Here is a 19833-nt window from a genome sequence, read left to right as displayed (position 1 = left end):
GCAACGATGAAAACTGGGTATCTCCAAGACTATTCAGAGAGAAGATTATTCAAAATTTGCTGGAGGGATATGTCAGCAAAGCCAAACAAAAAGGAAGACCAAGTACTGATAAATGTCAGCACTTGGTGGAAACACATAGTATTGGACAATATGAGAACAAAAAACACAAACCTGACTGTATTGTTTGCAGCTATAGATACACAGCTGGATGGAAAAGAAAGCAGACTAATTAATTCTGCAAACAGTGCAATCTCCCCCATGTGCTTTTTACCATGCCATGAGATATATCATAACCACAAAGACTATTGATGGGCTGCTGCACAAATTGTATACAACTTATAATAAATTATTGTGCTTTACATGGCACTTCTTTGTTGTGTATCAGGGTGTCTTCCTTTATTCCTGTTATTCTTATGTATTGAATTCAACATATATAGTATTGGGTACAATTACTGAACATTTCATGGACTTTTGTTGAGTTATTGTCGAGATATCATGCTTGTAGTACTTATATTGTAATAAGTTGAAGTATCAAAGATATATATTCAGCGCCATGCCAAACATTAAAATTTTTTATTCAATGCCGAAAGGGTTAATAACAACTATGCCTACCAGCTACTGAGATACTGTGTGCTTACAAAAATCCCAAATATCAAAAAGGGTAGTGCTTTAGCTTCCAAAGTAGATTTAACAACAAAAAAATTTAAATTATAATTTTTTTTATTTAGTTTTTATATAATAATGGATAAAAATTACTTCTCTTACTTTAGCAGCAAACTTTCCATAACTATAAAAATGACAAAAGCAAGATTGCTTTTGTTTTTATAACTTAAATATGAAGAATACATTTTGCTAGTTTAAGTAGTATGGATAAAAGAGTTATGATTCTTCATGTGTAAAGGCTACATTAACAAATATAATAACTTTGATATTTCCTAATAAGTTTAAAAAAATAAGTTTTGTAAGTATGTATTCCTGTGAGACTTATATCAAGGATGCAACAAAATTAAACTGCTATGTAATTATATTCAAATTATAATGTGAAAATAATGCATAAAATAATTTCAAAAATTCTCCAAAGCAGCTGTTGTTTATACTTCATCTAAAGAAAATATACGTTTAAAACAATTAATCAAATAAAAAAGGTAATAGTAAAAATGATTGGTGCCATTTATTGGGAATTTATCTGATACAGATATATTTTTAGTTTACTAACATGTAGTCTTTAATACTTTCAAATCATGTTATATTTCTTATTTGCTGGAAATTTTCTTTGACTTCTAAGCATTCAACTTAAAAAAAATAATCCTAAGCATTATTTTACTACAAAAGTCTAACCTTGCCAGCTGAGACTAGGAGTCCTCTTAACTTATCTATTCCAGACAACAATGTCATTTGACCCTGGCCATCTGTATCGTTTCCTTGACTTCTGCTAGAAGACAGATCAAACATTGGGATAGCTGGACAAAAGAGCTCCGAAAAGTGAAATAACAGAGCATAGCGATTTCTCAGCACAGAAATTTTTATGTCTCGAAGATGATCATATTCTAGAGGAACAGAAGTGGGAAGGCGTCCAGAGGTGCTAGGCTTACAGGTGGACCAGGCAATAGTGTGAGCTGACCCACAAGATACTCTGTTGATTTTTTTTCCTAGGAGAGACATATGAACTTAGCATGTTTTATTTCAGATATAGGGTAATTCTATACAATTTTCACACACGTCCATTAATTTTATAAGTTAAAGCTCAAGAACCATTGTGGAGAAAAATTATAATGGTATTTTCTGTTAGTGCCTATGGTATTTATTTTTTTAAAACTGGAGCAAAAAAACAAAAGTCCTCTCATTATAACATAATGAAATACATTTTCTAGCATATTTTATCATTTTTCAGAATTGCAATGTGTCAGGTTTTTTGTATGGTCCAGAATCTTTACAGTAGGTGACTTGTTGGCAATATATTTCAACAAGAAACAAACTGCAGCACAGTCCACTTGATTTCAAACAATATATTGAGACAGGTCAGATGTATATACAAATGTTCATTAAACTGTTAGTTATCACAGCTACATCCAGAAAAATAATTGTCTCTTATTGTTCAAAGTCCAGACAGTCTGGTTAAATTACTTCACAATAACAAGTTATGCTCTGATATTAAAATAAAATCAGTGATAATTTCTCTTCAAAATCACCACTATAATTGTTGGTTACCACAGCTGTATCCAGAGCTTTAAATAATAATTATTTCTTGTCAAATTCCACACAGGCTGGTTCAGTTACTTTAGAACAAAATAGGCAGAATTCAAAGACTCAATGATTCTGGCTTCTAACACTACCTTGACTTCTTCCTTGATTGGATCCCTGGTTGTAGTTTTGATCTTGTATCTGTTTCTTCTACATGCCAGTCAGTTATTCATTGATGTTAACATCTTTATACACCTTATCTCTACCTAACAGCCTTAGGTCTTGTAGATCTTCATATTCTATGACAACATCACCATCTTATGTTTTTGCATCTATGACAGCCCTGCCTACAATGCCCATCTACACTTCATAGCTGTACACATTAGATCTTCCTTCCTCTCGAAGTACCTCTGCAACAGATTGAAGTGGTAGATCTTAGTCCTTCTGTTCACTTTCAACTTACAGTCCATTCTAATAACCATTTTCTGCACTTCCAGAGGTCCTTTACATTGCAGGGTTTGTTTTTTCTTTGGAGAGCAGAACAGAGACCTTCTGTCCAACATTGAAATCTTAGTTCTCGGTATTCTTGTCACAGAAGTGCTTCTGACTGCCTTAAGCTTCATATAAACCTTCTCAAGCAACAAGCTAGCTGATAGGTCTCCTCCTTGGAGACATCCTGGTAAGCAAATAATACTGCTTGCAAAGTACTTCTCCCAGTTAAGTGGTCTCTCCTGGCACATCTCCTTCAGTTGGCTCTCTCATAAAACCCATTAGATCTGTGGTTGTACAGGGTAGTAAGTAACTGCCTAGTGCTGCCAAGTCTGCACAACTCTTGCATCAGTTTTGATGTAAACTGATTTTTCAGTTGCTCAATATTTTACTTGGAAAGTCTACTCTGCAGAACACTTACATGAGAGCTTCTGCTGTTCTCTCTGATAGTGCTATTACTTAAGAGTATTGTGTCACATAACTGACTACTATCAATAGATACTTGTTGACCTTGTTTGATACAGGTGGTATATTCTGATCATGTCCACAGCTACTTTTCTCAATGGCTCTTCTACAAAAGGTATCTCACCCAGATGCACTTTAGTTAATTTAACTCTGGGTACCATCCTTTGGTAGATGTTACATGAACTGCAGAATCTGGTCACATCTCCAATGACCCTCAACCAACTTCATCACTATGACCTGTTTAATTTCCCCAGTAGAACTGCCCAAATAGATCCAGTACAACAGTTCATTCCAGTCTTCTATTCTGCAAGTCTCTTTCTCCATGTTTTGTGCTCAGCTTGCTTCTGAGCACTATTCTAAAAATTCTGCAGTGAAATGTTTTCCTTTATGTTTCCTTCATTTCCTGTAGACCCATATTTGAGATGTCACCTTTCAAGACTTCCAGGAGTTTGATGTTTTGCTTGCTTATCTTTTCTTAAGCTCTTAGTGGAGACTGCAAATATTTCATTCTCTTTCTGTCTGGTTCCTCTGACCTTATACTGCCTAGTATATTACCAATCACCAAATTATAGATGGGTGCTTTCAGATGCATGTATTCAGGGTCTGTCACATAGTATGAAGTGTCCATCTTTATTATTGTGATGAGAAACTTTCTCACAGTCTCATCCATCAGCAGATACAAATGTACCTTGCTCATCATCTGGCTATCAGATACGTGACTGATTTTCACTGCTGCAATATTGCTCCCAGTGTCTCACAGGAATTTCATTTTCTTGTCCCTGACACATCCTTCTCCAATTGGCATGTTGTAGTCTGTTGGCACCTCTTGATATTTGTTATTGCTGGTACAGTTGACACTAACTTTAGCTGAACATCAATCATGCACATTTAATTATAATGACAGCACTTCTTTCTTGTGGTGAATCTCACAAGTTTTTATTCTGTTTCTTCTGACATTAGCATCCATCGTGGCAGTTACAAATAATGTGCTTGTATGAAACAAGAAAAGGATATGTAGCTCCAGCTGCTTCTTGATAAGATTTTTGCAGTTGCTTGTTAGTAACAGACTTGCATTGTGTCACATTTTGCAACAAGTATTGCATCTCTTCTTGTCACCATTGGTGGCATTCTCCTTCTGGTTAGCCATCCCTTGCTTTGACTCTGACTGGTTGTTTATAAACTTGGGATTCCATACATTGTTCTGCTAGCTTGATCATCTTGCACACGTCTTTTGATGGTCTCTCTTTTAGAAACAGTGACATGCCAGTGATCATGAACTGTTCACAAATTAGATATCAATCCAATTGATCAAGCACCACTGTAGGTGTGGCACAAACTGAAATAAAGCTTCTTCAGTGTCAGGTCTGATTTCCATGAACTTTTGTTGAAAACATTCCTAGGTTAGTTCATAGCATTTCAGCATTGTTACTTTTTAACTTGCCATAGTCTATATTATGTTGATGTCATGCCTGGATATATCTGTAGGTCATTTCCTGTGAGAAAAAGGCTAAAACAAGCTGTTCAGTTGCTTTTGTCCCAGTTCTAATTTGGGCAAATCTTTCATACCTATCCAGAAAAGCATTCATGTCATATGTCTCTTCAGCATATTCAGAGAATATGGATTGGCTGACTGATCCCACTGTCATTCTGTTGAGTGAGCTGGTTAACCTTAATTTGTTTTTTTATTCTCTCTATTTCCAGTCTTGCCTTTTCTTGTTTCTCTTTTCTCTTATGTTGTAGCTTAAAAAAACTCACAGATCCCCATTTCTAAGCCTAAGTCACACACTCCTCTCTGTCCATTTATCAAAGACAGTTGACATAGTTATATACTGTAGTCATGACCTCTACAATATTTTCAGCACCACTACAGCAGCCCACATATAAGCTTATTTGTTGCTCTTGCTTACAGCTACTACAACTATCTTTTATCATTGTAGATCCTGGCTGGCTCATCATTTTCAGGTGCTTTAGATGAGCTGGATTTTTTACAGTAGGGGTCTATGATGTGTTGATAAGTTTCAACAAAAACAAACAGCAACACAGTCCACTTGTTTTGAAATAACACGCTGTTGTCAAAGTCCACACAGGATAGTTCAGTTAAAGTAGAACTCAATTTCTCAAGATGGATTATTCTTTTATGCTTTATTATTACAATACAGTCTGTGATACTTTTAGTTTAAAAATTACCACAATAAACTCTCTTTGGCTAAGCTCACAATCATTCAACCAAGACATAGCTTTTGAACTACATTCTCAATGCACATTTGTATTCAAACAGATGTCTAGAATGTTCTATAAGCCACTAGATATTACAATGCAATAATATTTAACTAAAACAATAAGAAAAACTCAAAATTTTCTGTAACATTACATAATAACATAATCACTAATTCATAGTTATTAAACTATGCAAGATACAATTTGTAAACAATTACATAAACACGTTTGTGATAAACTACAATTTAAAAAAAACTAAATTTAACATTCACACAAATTAAACTACATAAATCATAACACACTAACTTAAACAGTTGTGTAAATCTAACAAAGTGCATATTAGAGAAGATTAGACATTTAGAAAAAAAACTCTTTACTTTCCACATAATAAAAAAAAAACTTTATTCGATTAAAGATTTCATCCTTGTGGCTTCATCAAAGCTAGTAGTACAAAGAGTTGTACTACTAACCCTGAATAAACTGCAAGGGTGAAAAGTTGGCTAAAACAAATTTTTATTATCATCTGAATAGTCAGTATCAGTCATTCTTTCTTCCCTTTAGCTTTATTTCCAAAATGATAATATATTTTACTGACCTTGAAGAGCAGTTACAAGTCGTGGCCTCTGGATAGCATTAGTTGTTCCATCACCAAGCTGACCTTCATCATTATCTCCCCATGTAAAAACTTCTCCTGTAAGAAATACAATGAAAATGTAACACAAATGTGTAATTTAAAAACTTTAAGAATGTTATAATTTTCCAATACTGAAAATGTATTTCAGATAGGTAATTACCTCAACTCGCATAAATAGCTGTTCTTGTTCAGTGATGTCTCTATGTGCAAAAAACTTTTTTTATGCATGCGTGATAGATTTACTATTGGATATTTATTTAGAAATACATGCAACTTATACTGTTAAATATGTATTGTAAAATTCCCACTTATTCGCTAAAGTTGTAGAAGATTCTTGAGTGTAAAAATCAACAATGCACTATGATTGTATTTAAATATCAGTGATCACCAGTACTGTTGAGCCAGCTGAAATTTCTTGAAATTTGCCTCTCAAGCTCATAACATTAACCAACACAATGCACCAAGAGACAAGTATCTATTGTTGGTTAGCTACAAGTGGTATACTATAAACCTTCAAAACTATAACTGTGATAAATGCTATATAACTTCAGTAGTGAAAAACTTGTATGCGATTAGCAAAGATCCAGCTTATTCCCCGTTAAGTGAATTATACCTATATAACTCAAAATTAACTTACTAATCAAGAACCCTTAATAAGATAAAGGAAGTTTGAGATTGGATAGACAACTTAATACTGTTTGTAAAACCTTTGTATATAAATTATTTGTAATACCTACTGGCAATAATTATTATAAATTGTATTATTGTCTGTATATTAGAATATATTTGTATTAATAAAGAAAACTGTGTGTAGCAATCTCATTGGCAAACATCATAAGTTTGATTCAGCTCTACATTTTAGTAACTACTAAATTTAAATTATGAGTTAATTCAGTTTTAGGCTATTAAAAATAACAACACATATTAAATTGGAAGCTCATCCGAGATAAGTTGTGATGTATAGCACATGCCACAAGCCTTCTATTTCCCTTCAACTAGAAATGACTGATTCAAAACAGTCTCTTTTGTAAATCATCATGTGCCAAGCCTCCGCCAATAAGTGTGACATACTCTCATGATGCATGCAACTCCCTCTACTCAATTGTGATGAGCTCTCACTTCAAGTATTGGCAAAAGATGAAAGCACCAGTTTTTAATGTGAAGGAATGGTGGAGGAAGTGTGAGAGGAAGTGAGTACGTACCAAATATACATTTTCAGTACAGGAAAATTACAACTTCTGATACTGTACCTCACCTTCACTCACCTAAATAGCTAGAATCCCACTCTAAATAGATAAAATGGACCTGTGCAAGGGAAAGAAAGAAGCATCTTTTGAAAGTATCCAAAGGAAATTCCCTAAGATTCTAAGATCTGATGTGAAGGACCTTACCACTTCTGCCAACCAGATATACTCTTTGCCCATAACAGAAAGATGTACATATGAGCAGAAAAACAAAAGAACCCATTCATGTAGGACAGAACTAACATCAGACAGTCATCCAAACCATAAAAAAATTATGAAACAATGTCCTAGAAAATGTAAAAGTGGGTAAAAAGAAAAAAGTACATCTTAGGTGTAAAATGGTTACGGGACAAGGAACCATACACAGCAAGTCAACTTCATCCAGAAACCATGATGCTGGGAATTGACATCTATGCAGGGGTAAAATAAGGATCACACCATCAGTAAGTCAACTACAATCGAAAACTCAGCCACTAGGGTACAGATACCTGTGAGTTTATGTGTGTGCGCGTGTTAGGTAGGGGGTGTAGGCTATTAGAAATAACAATACATAACATGATAAATTGGAAACTCATCTGAGATGAGTTGTAATATGTAACACATGCCACATAGCAGCAAATCAACTACAATTTAAAACCTCCAAATGGATGGTGCATGAGAGATGCATTGGAATTGGTCAATTCCAAATGAAAGAAGAGAAAAGGCTTGTGGCATGTGCATTTTATTTTTGCATACAGAGGGCAGCACTGAATGAGAACAGCAATTTATGAGAGGTAATGTATTGTATTAGAAGCATCAGTTACTGCTATTTAACTGAGAATAAATCACAGTGTAAATCATCAAGAAGCTTAAAATTAAAATCACATTACTACAAGTTTAAATACTACAGAAACTATTATTTTTTACATTTCATACTAAACACATCATAGAAGTAGCAAAATAACTTGATACTACATAGACTAATGTTTTAACATTATATGTACTCAGAATTTTACAATCAGTAAAAATATATATTTAGGAGCAAGAAAAGTCACTTGTATGAGGCTATACAGTGAAATGACCTGTATCAGTGCATGCCACACAGTGAAGGGACCCAACTGCCACAGATGTAACTTTTTTGCCTTGAAGAGCTGTCACCTTCTTGGGACGACGAACATGGTCATCTGTTCCATGACCAAGTCTGTGGTAATCCCCTTTCCCCCTGTTAATTCAAGCAAGTCTGGTATAATACAAATTATTACATAGTAATATTGAGTCAAATAAAAGATCTTCAAAATGTAAACATTTACAATCTGAAAAACAATTATCCACAAAAAATTTTAAATAAAAACATGAGAATCAGATTTCTTCTTGTACATGAAAAAAAAAAAGTGTGAAAATAATTATTTTTTCTATCCAACTGACAGTCTGTAGCAAAAAAGCATATCTATAATCACCAGCTAACTGCACTTATGAACTTTCAAGAATACTTGGTTTTACAAAACCTGAGTTCATCCATTCACAAAATACATACAAAAATTTAATCACAGACAATCAGAGCTTTGCCCTTCTTGTACTGTGCATAGCAAATTCGAAATAAAAAGACTATTTCTGCCATTATTTGAATGAATTACTTGTTTTTGCTTTACCATCATTTTGGAGAAGGTACTTTTATATCATTCCAAACTAACACATCATTATCAAAGCACTACAAAGACACATTTGAAACCTTACAACCAAACCACCTTTGTATTACCATCTACACACAGAAGTACTGAAAGAAGTGCCAACAAGCTTTAACAGTTTGAACTTGCTAACTGAAATGATATGTTACAGGAAAAGGCATATTCTACTAACATTTAGTTCAATGTGCTCTATTGTTTAATATAGTGCAAGGTGAACTAGCAAAAATGGTTACAAAAGCATTTGATTACAAACAGTACAAAGTATTACATAAAATACCTCACAGTCACACTGATAACATAACACAGCACTTACTAAACAGTAAATTATGATTCATGGCATTCTTGTTTCACTGCGTGTAACACTTATGATTAGAGTTCATTTATCATTAAATTAACACAAGCAATGATAACTACAAGTTTTAGAAGGACTATATGGTGAAACAAATAATTTCTTCTTTCAACATTTTTGTGAAAGAAATCAAACTTATTAATAAAATGATAAGTGTACATGTCTTATGACGAGGAACATTTATTTACCAAGTGTAGACACTTCCAGAGCGAGTTAGTGCCACAGAAAACTGAGAACCACACTCTACTTTAATAACTCCCATTGACTGTAAAGCTTCAACCTTTAAAGGGATCTTTGAACCATCACTACCACCTCTTCCAAGTTTTCCATAATCACCATCACCCCAGGACCAAACACTGTCATCACTTGTAATACACAGAGTTTGAGCATCTCCACTACCACACGCCACATCAGTAACTGAAAAGCTACCTAAAGCTTCCACCTGGTAAAACAGAAAATATCCTATATATTCATAAATGTGCCCTTCATAATTTGTTTATCAACTAATTGTAAACACTGATTGTTGTGTTACTTTACCTGGAACAAATAAAATATTCACCTGTGATGAAGAGAAAACCTACTTGTAGAGAAAATTATATATTTAAAAACGGCTGGTATGGGTAGAGAAAGTACTAACAGAGGAGCTAACAACGTTTCAACTTTCTTGGGTCATCAAGAAGGTCAAAACGTTGTTCGCTCCTCTACTAGTGCTTTCTATACCCATACTAGCCAATTTTAAACAAATAAAATATTCATGCCTTCCATATACATACATTATTTTCTTCTTAGGAAAAAAAAGTGTCAGTTATGCAAAAAAATCAATAAACCACTGCACAGGAAAGAAATAAAATTGAAAACAAAACAGTGAAGTAATCTTAATCAGTCACAATACTGTAAATTTCAGAACAAAGCAGCAAAATAATCTTAATTTGTCCTAATTAGGGATGTGTTTAAAGATTTGTACCCTGGTGAAGAATTTGAATATAGTTCTAGACATTTAAGAGTTCATCATAATTTGCATCTGGGTCAATTTTTTTTTCTTCTCTTGCCAACAGAAATTGTTTAAAAGTGTTTGAATAGTAAATTACATATTACATGCTACTGACATTGAAAATTATATTTTTACAAGTTATGTAATAGCCATCACTTAAACAAAAGCTGTATAATAAAAAAAAACAACACACCACTCAAACATTGGTAAAGTAAAAAGGAGTGCACTGGGAGTCTGCACTGTTTCAATAACATGTATCGAATGGCTAGTGTTCAAGTCATAATAATGCCCTTTTTATTTTCTATCAAAATGTTACTGTTATTCTGTTCTGTTGTTTATTTATAATTATTATTATTGCTACTTATACTTTCTCAAAGGTATATGTTCAATTAAGCAACAATGTCATTAAAAAAATGTGACAGATATTACTACTATGACTTTCTGTTATAGCTGAAGATCCACATTTATTTTCTAATCAAGCTGTTAGTGTTACTCTGTCTGTTCTGCTGTTTATTTAGTATTTTTTTTATCATACATGTTTAGCTAATCCTCAAGTTTATATTAAAAAATATACTGACTTTAAACATATTTGGAGTGGTGACTTAAATAAAAGTTTTTTTTAGCTTTAGCCAGCTGCAGTTTTCAGTTGGCTGCAATAGAGAGCTCATGCAATACAAGCTTACTGCATGGAGTAAAATGTACATACATAACACATTTTTTATTTGCTTGAAACTATAAAACCACGATTACTATTCTATATAACTCGTTTAAACTACATGTGTATAGTTTATTTCATTTTATGAATTAAAGTTAACATGAACAGGCTGTGAATCAAATATAAACTAGAAGTTACAGTGACTCCATCAGTAAATTATACAAGTGTAAAGTTACAGTGACTCCATCAGTAAATTATACAAGTGTAAAGAAGTTACAGTGACTCCATCAATAAATTATACAAGTGTAAACCACCAAAGGCTGAAACCTTTTTTTTTTTTTGTAATATATTTGGAAACTTCAAAGGACAAATTTTTACTGTTGTTATATTCCTAGTCATAAAAAAAAAAATCAGAACAAAGCAGTGAGATAATCTTATTCAGTCATACAACTACACGCTTTTTTGAAGACTAAGCAACCTTTTTAGGCCGAAGTTGATCATCACTGTCTCCATGACCAAGGCGTCCATATCGACCTTTCCCCCAAGTGTAGAGTTCCCCACTAGATGTTATGGAAGCACTATGAGCTCCACCACAGGCTATATCTATTACCTCTTTACCTCTCAATGTTTCAATAACACGGGGACGTTCACAGGAACTGAAATAAAAAAAAAAATTAATTCAAATTGAGCATGATCTGCAGCACCCATTTAAGAATTAAGTTGTTTTTTTAAACTCCAAATAAATATTTGTAAACAAAATTCTGAGTGATATATTGTGAAATTTATATGATCCTTGTCAACAAGAAACCACTCTTCGAGCTGCTGTATGCACTTTTTCAAAAAAGTATCAAAAATAAATGAGTAAGTGTGTAATATGTGCAGAGTGGTCTAAAATGGCAAAAGTAACTTTCAGAATTTAAAAATCCTTTCTAATTGTGGAGAAATAGATGAAAATGATCAATTACCTTCCAATTTCCCAGGATACGAAAAAACAAAATTCAGTATACTTTGAATTTAGCAAATATTAATTATTTTAGTTCAAATGATATTATTTATCAATTTGGATACATAATTATTGAGAATAAATGTTTATAGTTTTCTTCTAGTACGTCTTCAATCTCAATGTTCAAATCTTGTAATTAAACTTTTCAAACCAAATTTTCAAAAGAAAATCATGCTCTGTCTTTTTCAAATCCTGCTGGCGTATTTCTGGCTCCATTTCTATTACAAGCTCATTAATTTCATTAGCACTTCAGCTGAAAAATGCTTTGATTTTAGCAACTGAAATCTCTAGCGTTCAACCAAATCACACTTCAAGGTACCATCTAGAAGGATTTCATGTGCCTTGTCTGCTGAAACACTCCTGCTCTTACCATGACACTTTAACTCATATAAATACTGTCCATTATTTTTGGATAATACTAGACTTGGGGATTCTTTCATTTCAAAAACATATTTTGTAATGTTAAAAGGTTCTTTTATCTCAGTGCTAGCAATATTGAGGGCTCTTTTGAAAATGCCACCCTTTCCCCTCTCAACATTCTCCTGGCTCTGACCTGGCTGAGTCTCAGCATTGGAAGGTTCAGGTCAGGCTACCAAAGGTGACTTTTCTGAAATGAAGTGTTGCTTAATTTGAACATTCAGCATTTCCTTCATAAACTTAACTAGTTTTTCATATTTTACAATTTTAGGACTTGTAACATCTAAACCTTAAACATTTGAACTATTTGACATTGTGCGTTGATTTGTTTCCAGTTTTGGCAGTAAGTATTCTTACCTGAAATATCATATCCCTTATGACCACTTGCATCCACAAGAATTTTTATTGCTTTTGCAATGCCACCTAATCATAGAAGTGCAGGATAAATTTCTTCTTATGATGTGATGTCATTTCCATCTTCCAAGTATCCTTTAAAAGCTATATTCATGAACAAAGAGGTGTGTTCAAACATGCTTTTCTTGCTTGTGTCTCCAATATGGACCCACCTATAAAGATGTAATAACTCTTCTAGATCTCTGTTACCTTGAAGCTTCTTGTTGAGCTGGTAAATGCACAGTCTAAGCTCATGAGACAAAAATCCAGTAGTGTTATCACTCTAGAATGTAATGTGATGAATACCTGAAAATGAGTCTCATCTTCTTTAATAACAAAAGTGGCAACACAACTTACTTGTATATTATCCTTGCCTGTGTATACATCAAATACATAGTCTCTAAAAAGAGTCCCAGTTATTTCCATTCCACAGAATAATCACAAGTATACTCATTGCTTTTTTTCCCCAAAATATTCTGTTTGACCTTACTTAGACTTCATGGAAAGGATTTTTTTTTATTTGTGTTCCAATACTGCAATAAATTTCATTTGATTGTTATGTATATCCTCCATAAAATGTGCAATGGTCTTGAACTGAAAACTTAGCCCTTAAATGATGTGAAATGTAATGTATTACTGAACCTTTTAATGTATACTACAAAACACATTAAGGGTTTCAGGCAATGTTCCTCTGTAGTATGACTGCAAGAATATTGCAAGAAATCTTGTGCTTCTGTTTCAAAAAATGTGCAGCAAGTACTGCATGTACGAGGTCTGTTCAAAAAAATACGCGGACTGACGTCATAAAACAAAATGTACTTTATTTAGAAGTTACAGGTCTGGGACTCCTTCAAAGTACTCTCCTCCCCAACGCACACACTTATCCCAATGGTGTTTCCACTTGTTGAAACAGTCCTGGTACGCTTCTTTTGTAATGTCCTCCAGCTCCTTCGTAGCATTTGCCTTAATCTCTGGAATTGTCTCAAATCTTCTTCCTTTCAAGGGTCTTTTGAGTTTGGGGAACCAGAAAAAATCGTAAGGAGCAAAATCAGGTGAGTAGGGGGGGTGGGGAAGAACAGTGATTGAGTGTTTGGCCAAAAACTCACAAGTTCTGAGGGCTGAATTTCGCAGCAACGCAGTGCATCTTCAATTTTTTGGTCAAAATCTCGTAACAAGATCCAACTGATATCCCACACTCTTCAGCAAGCTCCCTGACAGTCAGGCGTCGACTTGCCGCACCAGGGTGTTGATTTTGTCGACGTGTGGGTCGCCAGTTGACGGGAAGGACGTCCAGGACGCCATCATCTTCAATGGACTGTCGACCATCCTTAAAACGTTCATGTTACTTGAAACATGCCGTACGCTTCATAGCAACATCACCGTAAGCCGTGTTAAGCATAGCAAAAGTTTCAGTCGCAGATTTTCCAAGTTTAACACAAAATTTCACAGCAAGTCGTTGCTCCTTCAGGTCATTCATTCTGAAATCCGCCAAACAAAAAAATCGCACTTCACTTAAAACCACGTAGCTAATACACAAATGAAGATATCTGCAATCGGGAAATGGCATCGCAATCAGCTGATCTGTGTGAACCTAGCGACACCAAGTGGATTCCCCTGGAACCAACTGGAGCCGCGCAATTCAAACAGTCCGCGTATTTTTTGAACAGCCCTCGTATTACAAACTGAAATGCATTCATCATCAACTGCTATTAATACCAAGCATTTCCCATCACCTGCACCTAGAGGATATAAACATGAATGTAACAACTCAGTACACAAATGCTGAAAATGCCATTTGGCATATGCAAACAGCATGATTTTCCAAATGGATTCCATTTGTCTGCAATTGATTGTGCCACAGCCTTCATGTTTTCAGTGTCCAAAAATGGAATTTTTTTTTTGGGGGGGATCTTTTCCAGCTTTCAAGATGTCAAAAGTCTTGTGTAAACTTGCAAATTTTAACTTGTTACACAGAATTCTTTGCACAAGTACAATGGAACCACTCTGTTCTCCCCCATTCTCTCAGTTCTCTGTTTTTTCATGCTTTCTCTGTTGATTCAATGAGCTTTCCTTTTGTAGTAAATCCTGAAATGATTGTAGATCAAGGGACTTTGCAAACATAATTGAGCAAATTTGGACACAAATGTTTCAGCCAAAAAACCAAGCTTATTTCTATCATCCATTCATTTTGGATCTTCAAGTAATTCCTGCAACATTTTTGGAACAAATGGACACTAACTTTAGACCTCCATTACACACAATACCATGCATCTGTGAAGCTCTTAACCATGTTCTCCCAATCTGAACTAGTTTTTTTTTTTCACTTTGAGCAGATTTTACTAAATGATTTTACAAAGAATGGGATCAAAGTTCAAGATTGCAAAAATTTTCTTCAATTTGTCAAGACTGGCCAGTGCACTACTGGAAAAACCTATTTAATCATCAGAGGACAATTCATCATCTGAGCTGTCATATAATCCATCAATGATCCTCTCTCAATCAGCTCCCATAAGCACTAATCATTTGATCATCCTTCTCTCTCTTTTTTTTTTTAAACTGGCTTTGGATCTTTTACACTACTCCACATCTACTTTGGGGGATGATATGGCAATGCTTTGCTATGCATATAACTGGAAGATCACATTTCACAGCTTTTGCAGCTTCCTTTCTTTTTCACAACTTTGGTCATATTTGTGCTGAAAACTGATTTTCCAAAGAGCCAAACTTTATGCATACAACAGTATTATCTGGCTTTTATGGTATTTTTATATGCAAAAAATGATTCTAAACTTTTACTTTTTTCCAGTGAAAAATCTAATTCTGGGTGAGTTTCTGAGTGACTGGGATCATATAAAGACTGTACTCTTAACCTTCACTCACAGTATTAGAGTCTTCCTTCATTAACTCTTTGACTATGAGTGCATTGCAACCAGTATGTAACTATCAAAGTAACTATACGAATAATCATACTATGACTTTTGATAATGTATACAAATCTTCACAAAATGTTGAAAATCATCAATAGACGTCATAAGGTTTTCATATAAAAATTTAGTTTTCTTTAAATTAAATATTAAGATTTTTTTAATTAAAGACAGGCTTGTAATTTTTTTTTTCTTTTGGAATGTTGAGCATCCAGCCTGCAAAGTGATTTCAATTTTAAATTTTAAAATACCTTTTCTTCATATAAAAATTGTCAAATTTCATTTGCATAAACTGTATAATCTTTTACACGATCATCAAATTTTAATTTTATACATCATCTGTTCTTTTCTCTACCTCACCTCTACATGGGGTTCAACAATTTGACTGACCTCATAACTGCCATAAAAAATTTGGAAATTATTGTTGTTCTAAAATGACTGAAAATTTTAACAATACACCACAAACGTTTATTCTAAATAGCTTAACCCTATGACTACCAGCCTCTCACATACATAGGTAACATTTGTCTCACTATATTTTATTCCAAAAATAAAACTAATGGCAGAAATTATTTGAAATTAAACAAGAGCTTCCCTAAAAGTACATATTTTCATACAAATAAAATATTTTATTTTTTCTACCATGTTTTATAAAAAAATCCATTACCTACTGCAGTTATTTGCACTTGCACTTCAAATAATTCAACAGTAAAGCAATTTTCATGTTAATTATAAAAAAACGCTGCTTACAATTTCTACGTTTCATTTGTATAATCTCTAAAACCTCATAAATGAATATCAAAAGGTAAATCTTTATATTTTATCTTCTACTTTCTCTGCTATATCATTAACTATCATCAATGTACAGTGCAAAATGTTTAACAATAAAAAAAAATATATGTACCTTTTTACATTTTGTTGAATAACTTAATATATTTTCTCTGGGCCATATGTATAATTTCATATCTTTACCTTCTCCCTTCCAGTCTACTTTTACTGTATTACTTTCATTTTCTATTCAATATTGTTTATTATTCACATCAACACTCATCAGTGGGTGTCCCATAGGTAATATACCATTATCTTTGTCAGAAATGGTTTAGCCCACAGCAAAACTGTTTGCACTTGCTCATTTAAAAAATGATTAAACCTTTCAAATTTCAATTTAAAAAACAAATATGTAAATAAATAAAATATAAAAGTAAAATCTAAATGCAATTTAACTATCAAAGTAACATGTATAAGGTTAGAAAAAAACAGTGAAGTACTGGGGATAATGATGTACAATACTGCATTTCAATAGTCAGCTTTTACATTAGGCAAGATTAAACATGTGGGAAACATTTTGAAATCTACTCTTTCTATTGGTTACAATTATGCTCTTCAAATCAAATGTGTTGCTAAGTAATATCCATTTCTAATTGTGTGAGGTTGTGGTTCCTTGTGGTGGGAGAGAACATCTTTGCAATGTCATTCCTGGAACTTTGTTCTTGGAATTCAACCTATCAAGTCATCCTATAAGTAACATCCGAAAATTTAATACAGAAAGTGCATAATCATTTCTGTCTTTGTACAAGGCTTTATTGACTAAAATATGTAGTAAGATGTATATAGAAATTTTCAGGCAAATAAAAGAAACTAACCCAACTCCAAATATATCCCAGAACAGCTACTATGGGTATTAAAACTTTCATTGATAAAAATTAAGTGGATTTCTCATCATCAAGAATTAACCCAACTCCACTTTTTCAGATAATTAATCGAATAAACCCTCATGAAGATGGATGTGTCTGAGTGGCATGTTAGGCACATAATGCTTTTTGAGTTTTAAAAAAGCAATAGTACAGTAGAAACTATACAAAACATTCAAAGTGTTTATGGTGCAGAGTCTCAATGAAGGAAAATGTTAAAGGCTGTTTCAGAAATTCAGATCAGGTGACTACAGATTAAGTGATGTGCCACGTTCAGGTCATTGAGTTTAATGATGACCCGCTGCTGGCTGCACTTGATGAAGATTGCACTGTAACAGTTGAAGAACTAGCACAGAAGCTTAATTCAACCAATTAAACAGTTCACCATCATTTGCAACAGCTTGGAAAGGTGTCATAACTTGTAAAATGGGTCACCCATGATTTGACAGAAGCCAACCTTGGAGTAAGAGTAGACATTTTCATTTTTCTGAACTCTTGTGAATGCAACTCACCTTTCTTGGACAGCTCATTAACTGGAGATGAAAAATGGATATATTATAAAAATGTTAAGCACTGCAGACAATGGCTCAGTGCAGGTAAACTAGCTAAAGCACAGCCAAAAAGGACCTCCACCCTAGGAAAGCCTTGTGAAGCATTTGGTATGATCCACTTTGAGTTGCTGCCACTCAATGTAACAATTACATCAGACTTCTACTGTCAAGAGTTAGAGCACTTGAATGTTGCACTGAAAGAAATGAGGCCTGTTCTCATCAATTGTAAAGGTGTTGTTTTCACCAGGATAATGCATGGCCTCATACAACAAAGATCACATCAGAAAAGACTGAAGAGCTAGACTGGGAAAATCTTCCACATTCTCCTTTTTGTCAAGATCTTGGCCCATCTGATTATCATCTATTCCAAAGTTTGCAGAACTATCTTGATGGAAAAGAGCTTGGAACACATGAATATGTCAAAACTACCCTCTGTACATTCTTTTCCTCCAAACCCCAAGAATTTTACAAAAGTGGCATTCAGAAGCTTGTGAATTGTTGGCAGGAAGTAATTAATATAACTGATAATATTAACAGTATTTGAAATCCTCTCTCTCTTTCTGAACCTAAAATCACACATTACTTAAGGGATGGCCTGATAGTGATAAACATGGAGTATATACGAGTAATTGATTGTTGAGCAAAATCTGTACTAAAGCACAGCACAGCTGAAATAAAAGAAAGTAAAGCTAGGATATTTTTAAACATGAGCGAGCCACATGAGGATAAAATTGAATTATTGTTTTAGAGGTGTTTTTTTTTAAATAAAATAATAAAACTCATTAATATAAAACTTTGAATTATGACATACTCGGCTGTGTTAAGTTTATTAAACTACACCAATAGTAAAATCCTTTAATTAAAGTTTGAATGTAACTCAGTAATACTTTGTGATATATGCATAAGGAAATTTCAAGAGTGCAGTAGTAGTCACAGGATTAAATCTCATAATGGTATACATCAATTTATATTTATTAATACTTTGTTTTATTAACCTCTGATCCATGTATGACTAATAGTCCCAACACAAGTTGTAAACCACACAGAACAAATGAAGCTCATGATACTGTTTCAAATAGCATAAAATTGGCTTTTAAAAAGCACAAATATCTTACTCTTCCAAGTTTTAGTACTAGCATGTTAGTATTTTATAAAATACAATCACATTTCAGTTACCATACATTACATGTGTATATATTAATTACTATTTACAAATAAATTCTTAAGCTTATATAAAATACATAAAAAACAATGATCTTTACTACTTACAATCTTCTTCTGTACTTATATGTAATACCTGCTGAGCCACACTGAATTTCATACATGAACGATGTGAAAAATAATTGTTGTAGGTTTTATACACATGCAATTTAAAATGACAAAAAATTATAAATTATTATACTGATACCACAAAATTCCACTGTAATTTATCAAGCTTCCTAACCAAGCTGCATTTGGATCTAAAAAGCCTCATTACCTATCAGCATAACACCTCCATTACAACTCTTCAAACCCTGCAAATATAATAGCAGCTTTACCCATGTAATTACTTTAGGAAGACTCATTGAATTACTTAATTCAAAATGAGTGCTTCTGACTGATTATAAATATGTACTTGAGAGATGTAAGCAAAAAAAAACTAGTATTTTAAAAAGATGGACAGAGCCACTGTTGTGGGTTCAATAAATGTAATATCTCTGAAGCAGAAAAAGCAAAAGTTTCTGATATTACATACTAGTAATTTACACTTCTAATTGATTAAAAACTATATACTTTACATTTTATAATGTCCACAATACAATTTGAGCAAATGCAGAAAACAATGTATCATGTAACACACATACACAAAAATTTATATTTAGCAATTTTTGTATTTACTTTTGAATTAAGAAATTAAATAACGTATAATACAAAAATGTGGCTTACAAACTATAATTTGATAGCAAATTTAAAGACTTACCTTCA

General features: G+C 33.3%; 1 protein-coding gene across 10 annotated transcripts in view; it reads right to left on the bottom strand.

Annotated features, from left to right (window-relative positions):
• The window catches only part of HERC2 (E3 ubiquitin-protein ligase HERC2), a 310355-nt gene that overhangs the window by 14489 nt on the left and 276033 nt on the right, over nucleotides 1–19833 (bottom strand). For all 10 annotated transcript variants that reach the window (XR_013030890.1, XM_076512152.1, XM_076512102.1 and 7 more), the window contains 5 exons: nucleotides 11368–11545; nucleotides 9432–9685; nucleotides 8292–8431; nucleotides 5948–6043; nucleotides 1339–1649 (listed from right to left, as the gene is read on the bottom strand). Coding sequence is in view for 9 of the 10 variants with exons in the window: in XM_076512152.1 (XP_076368267.1) it covers nucleotides 1339–1649; nucleotides 5948–6043; nucleotides 8292–8431; nucleotides 9432–9685; nucleotides 11368–11545 (979 nt within the window). In the remaining variant the exon portion in view is untranslated. The remainder of the gene's footprint in view (nucleotides 1–1338; nucleotides 1650–5947; nucleotides 6044–8291; nucleotides 8432–9431; nucleotides 9686–11367; nucleotides 11546–19833) is intronic.

The sequence above is a fragment of the Tachypleus tridentatus genome, chromosome 1, assembly GCF_004210375.1.
Source record: "Tachypleus tridentatus isolate NWPU-2018 chromosome 1, ASM421037v1, whole genome shotgun sequence".
NCBI classification, from domain to species: Eukaryota; Metazoa; Arthropoda; class Merostomata; order Xiphosura; family Limulidae; genus Tachypleus; species Tachypleus tridentatus.
This window is presented reverse-complemented; position numbering and strand designations above follow the sequence as displayed.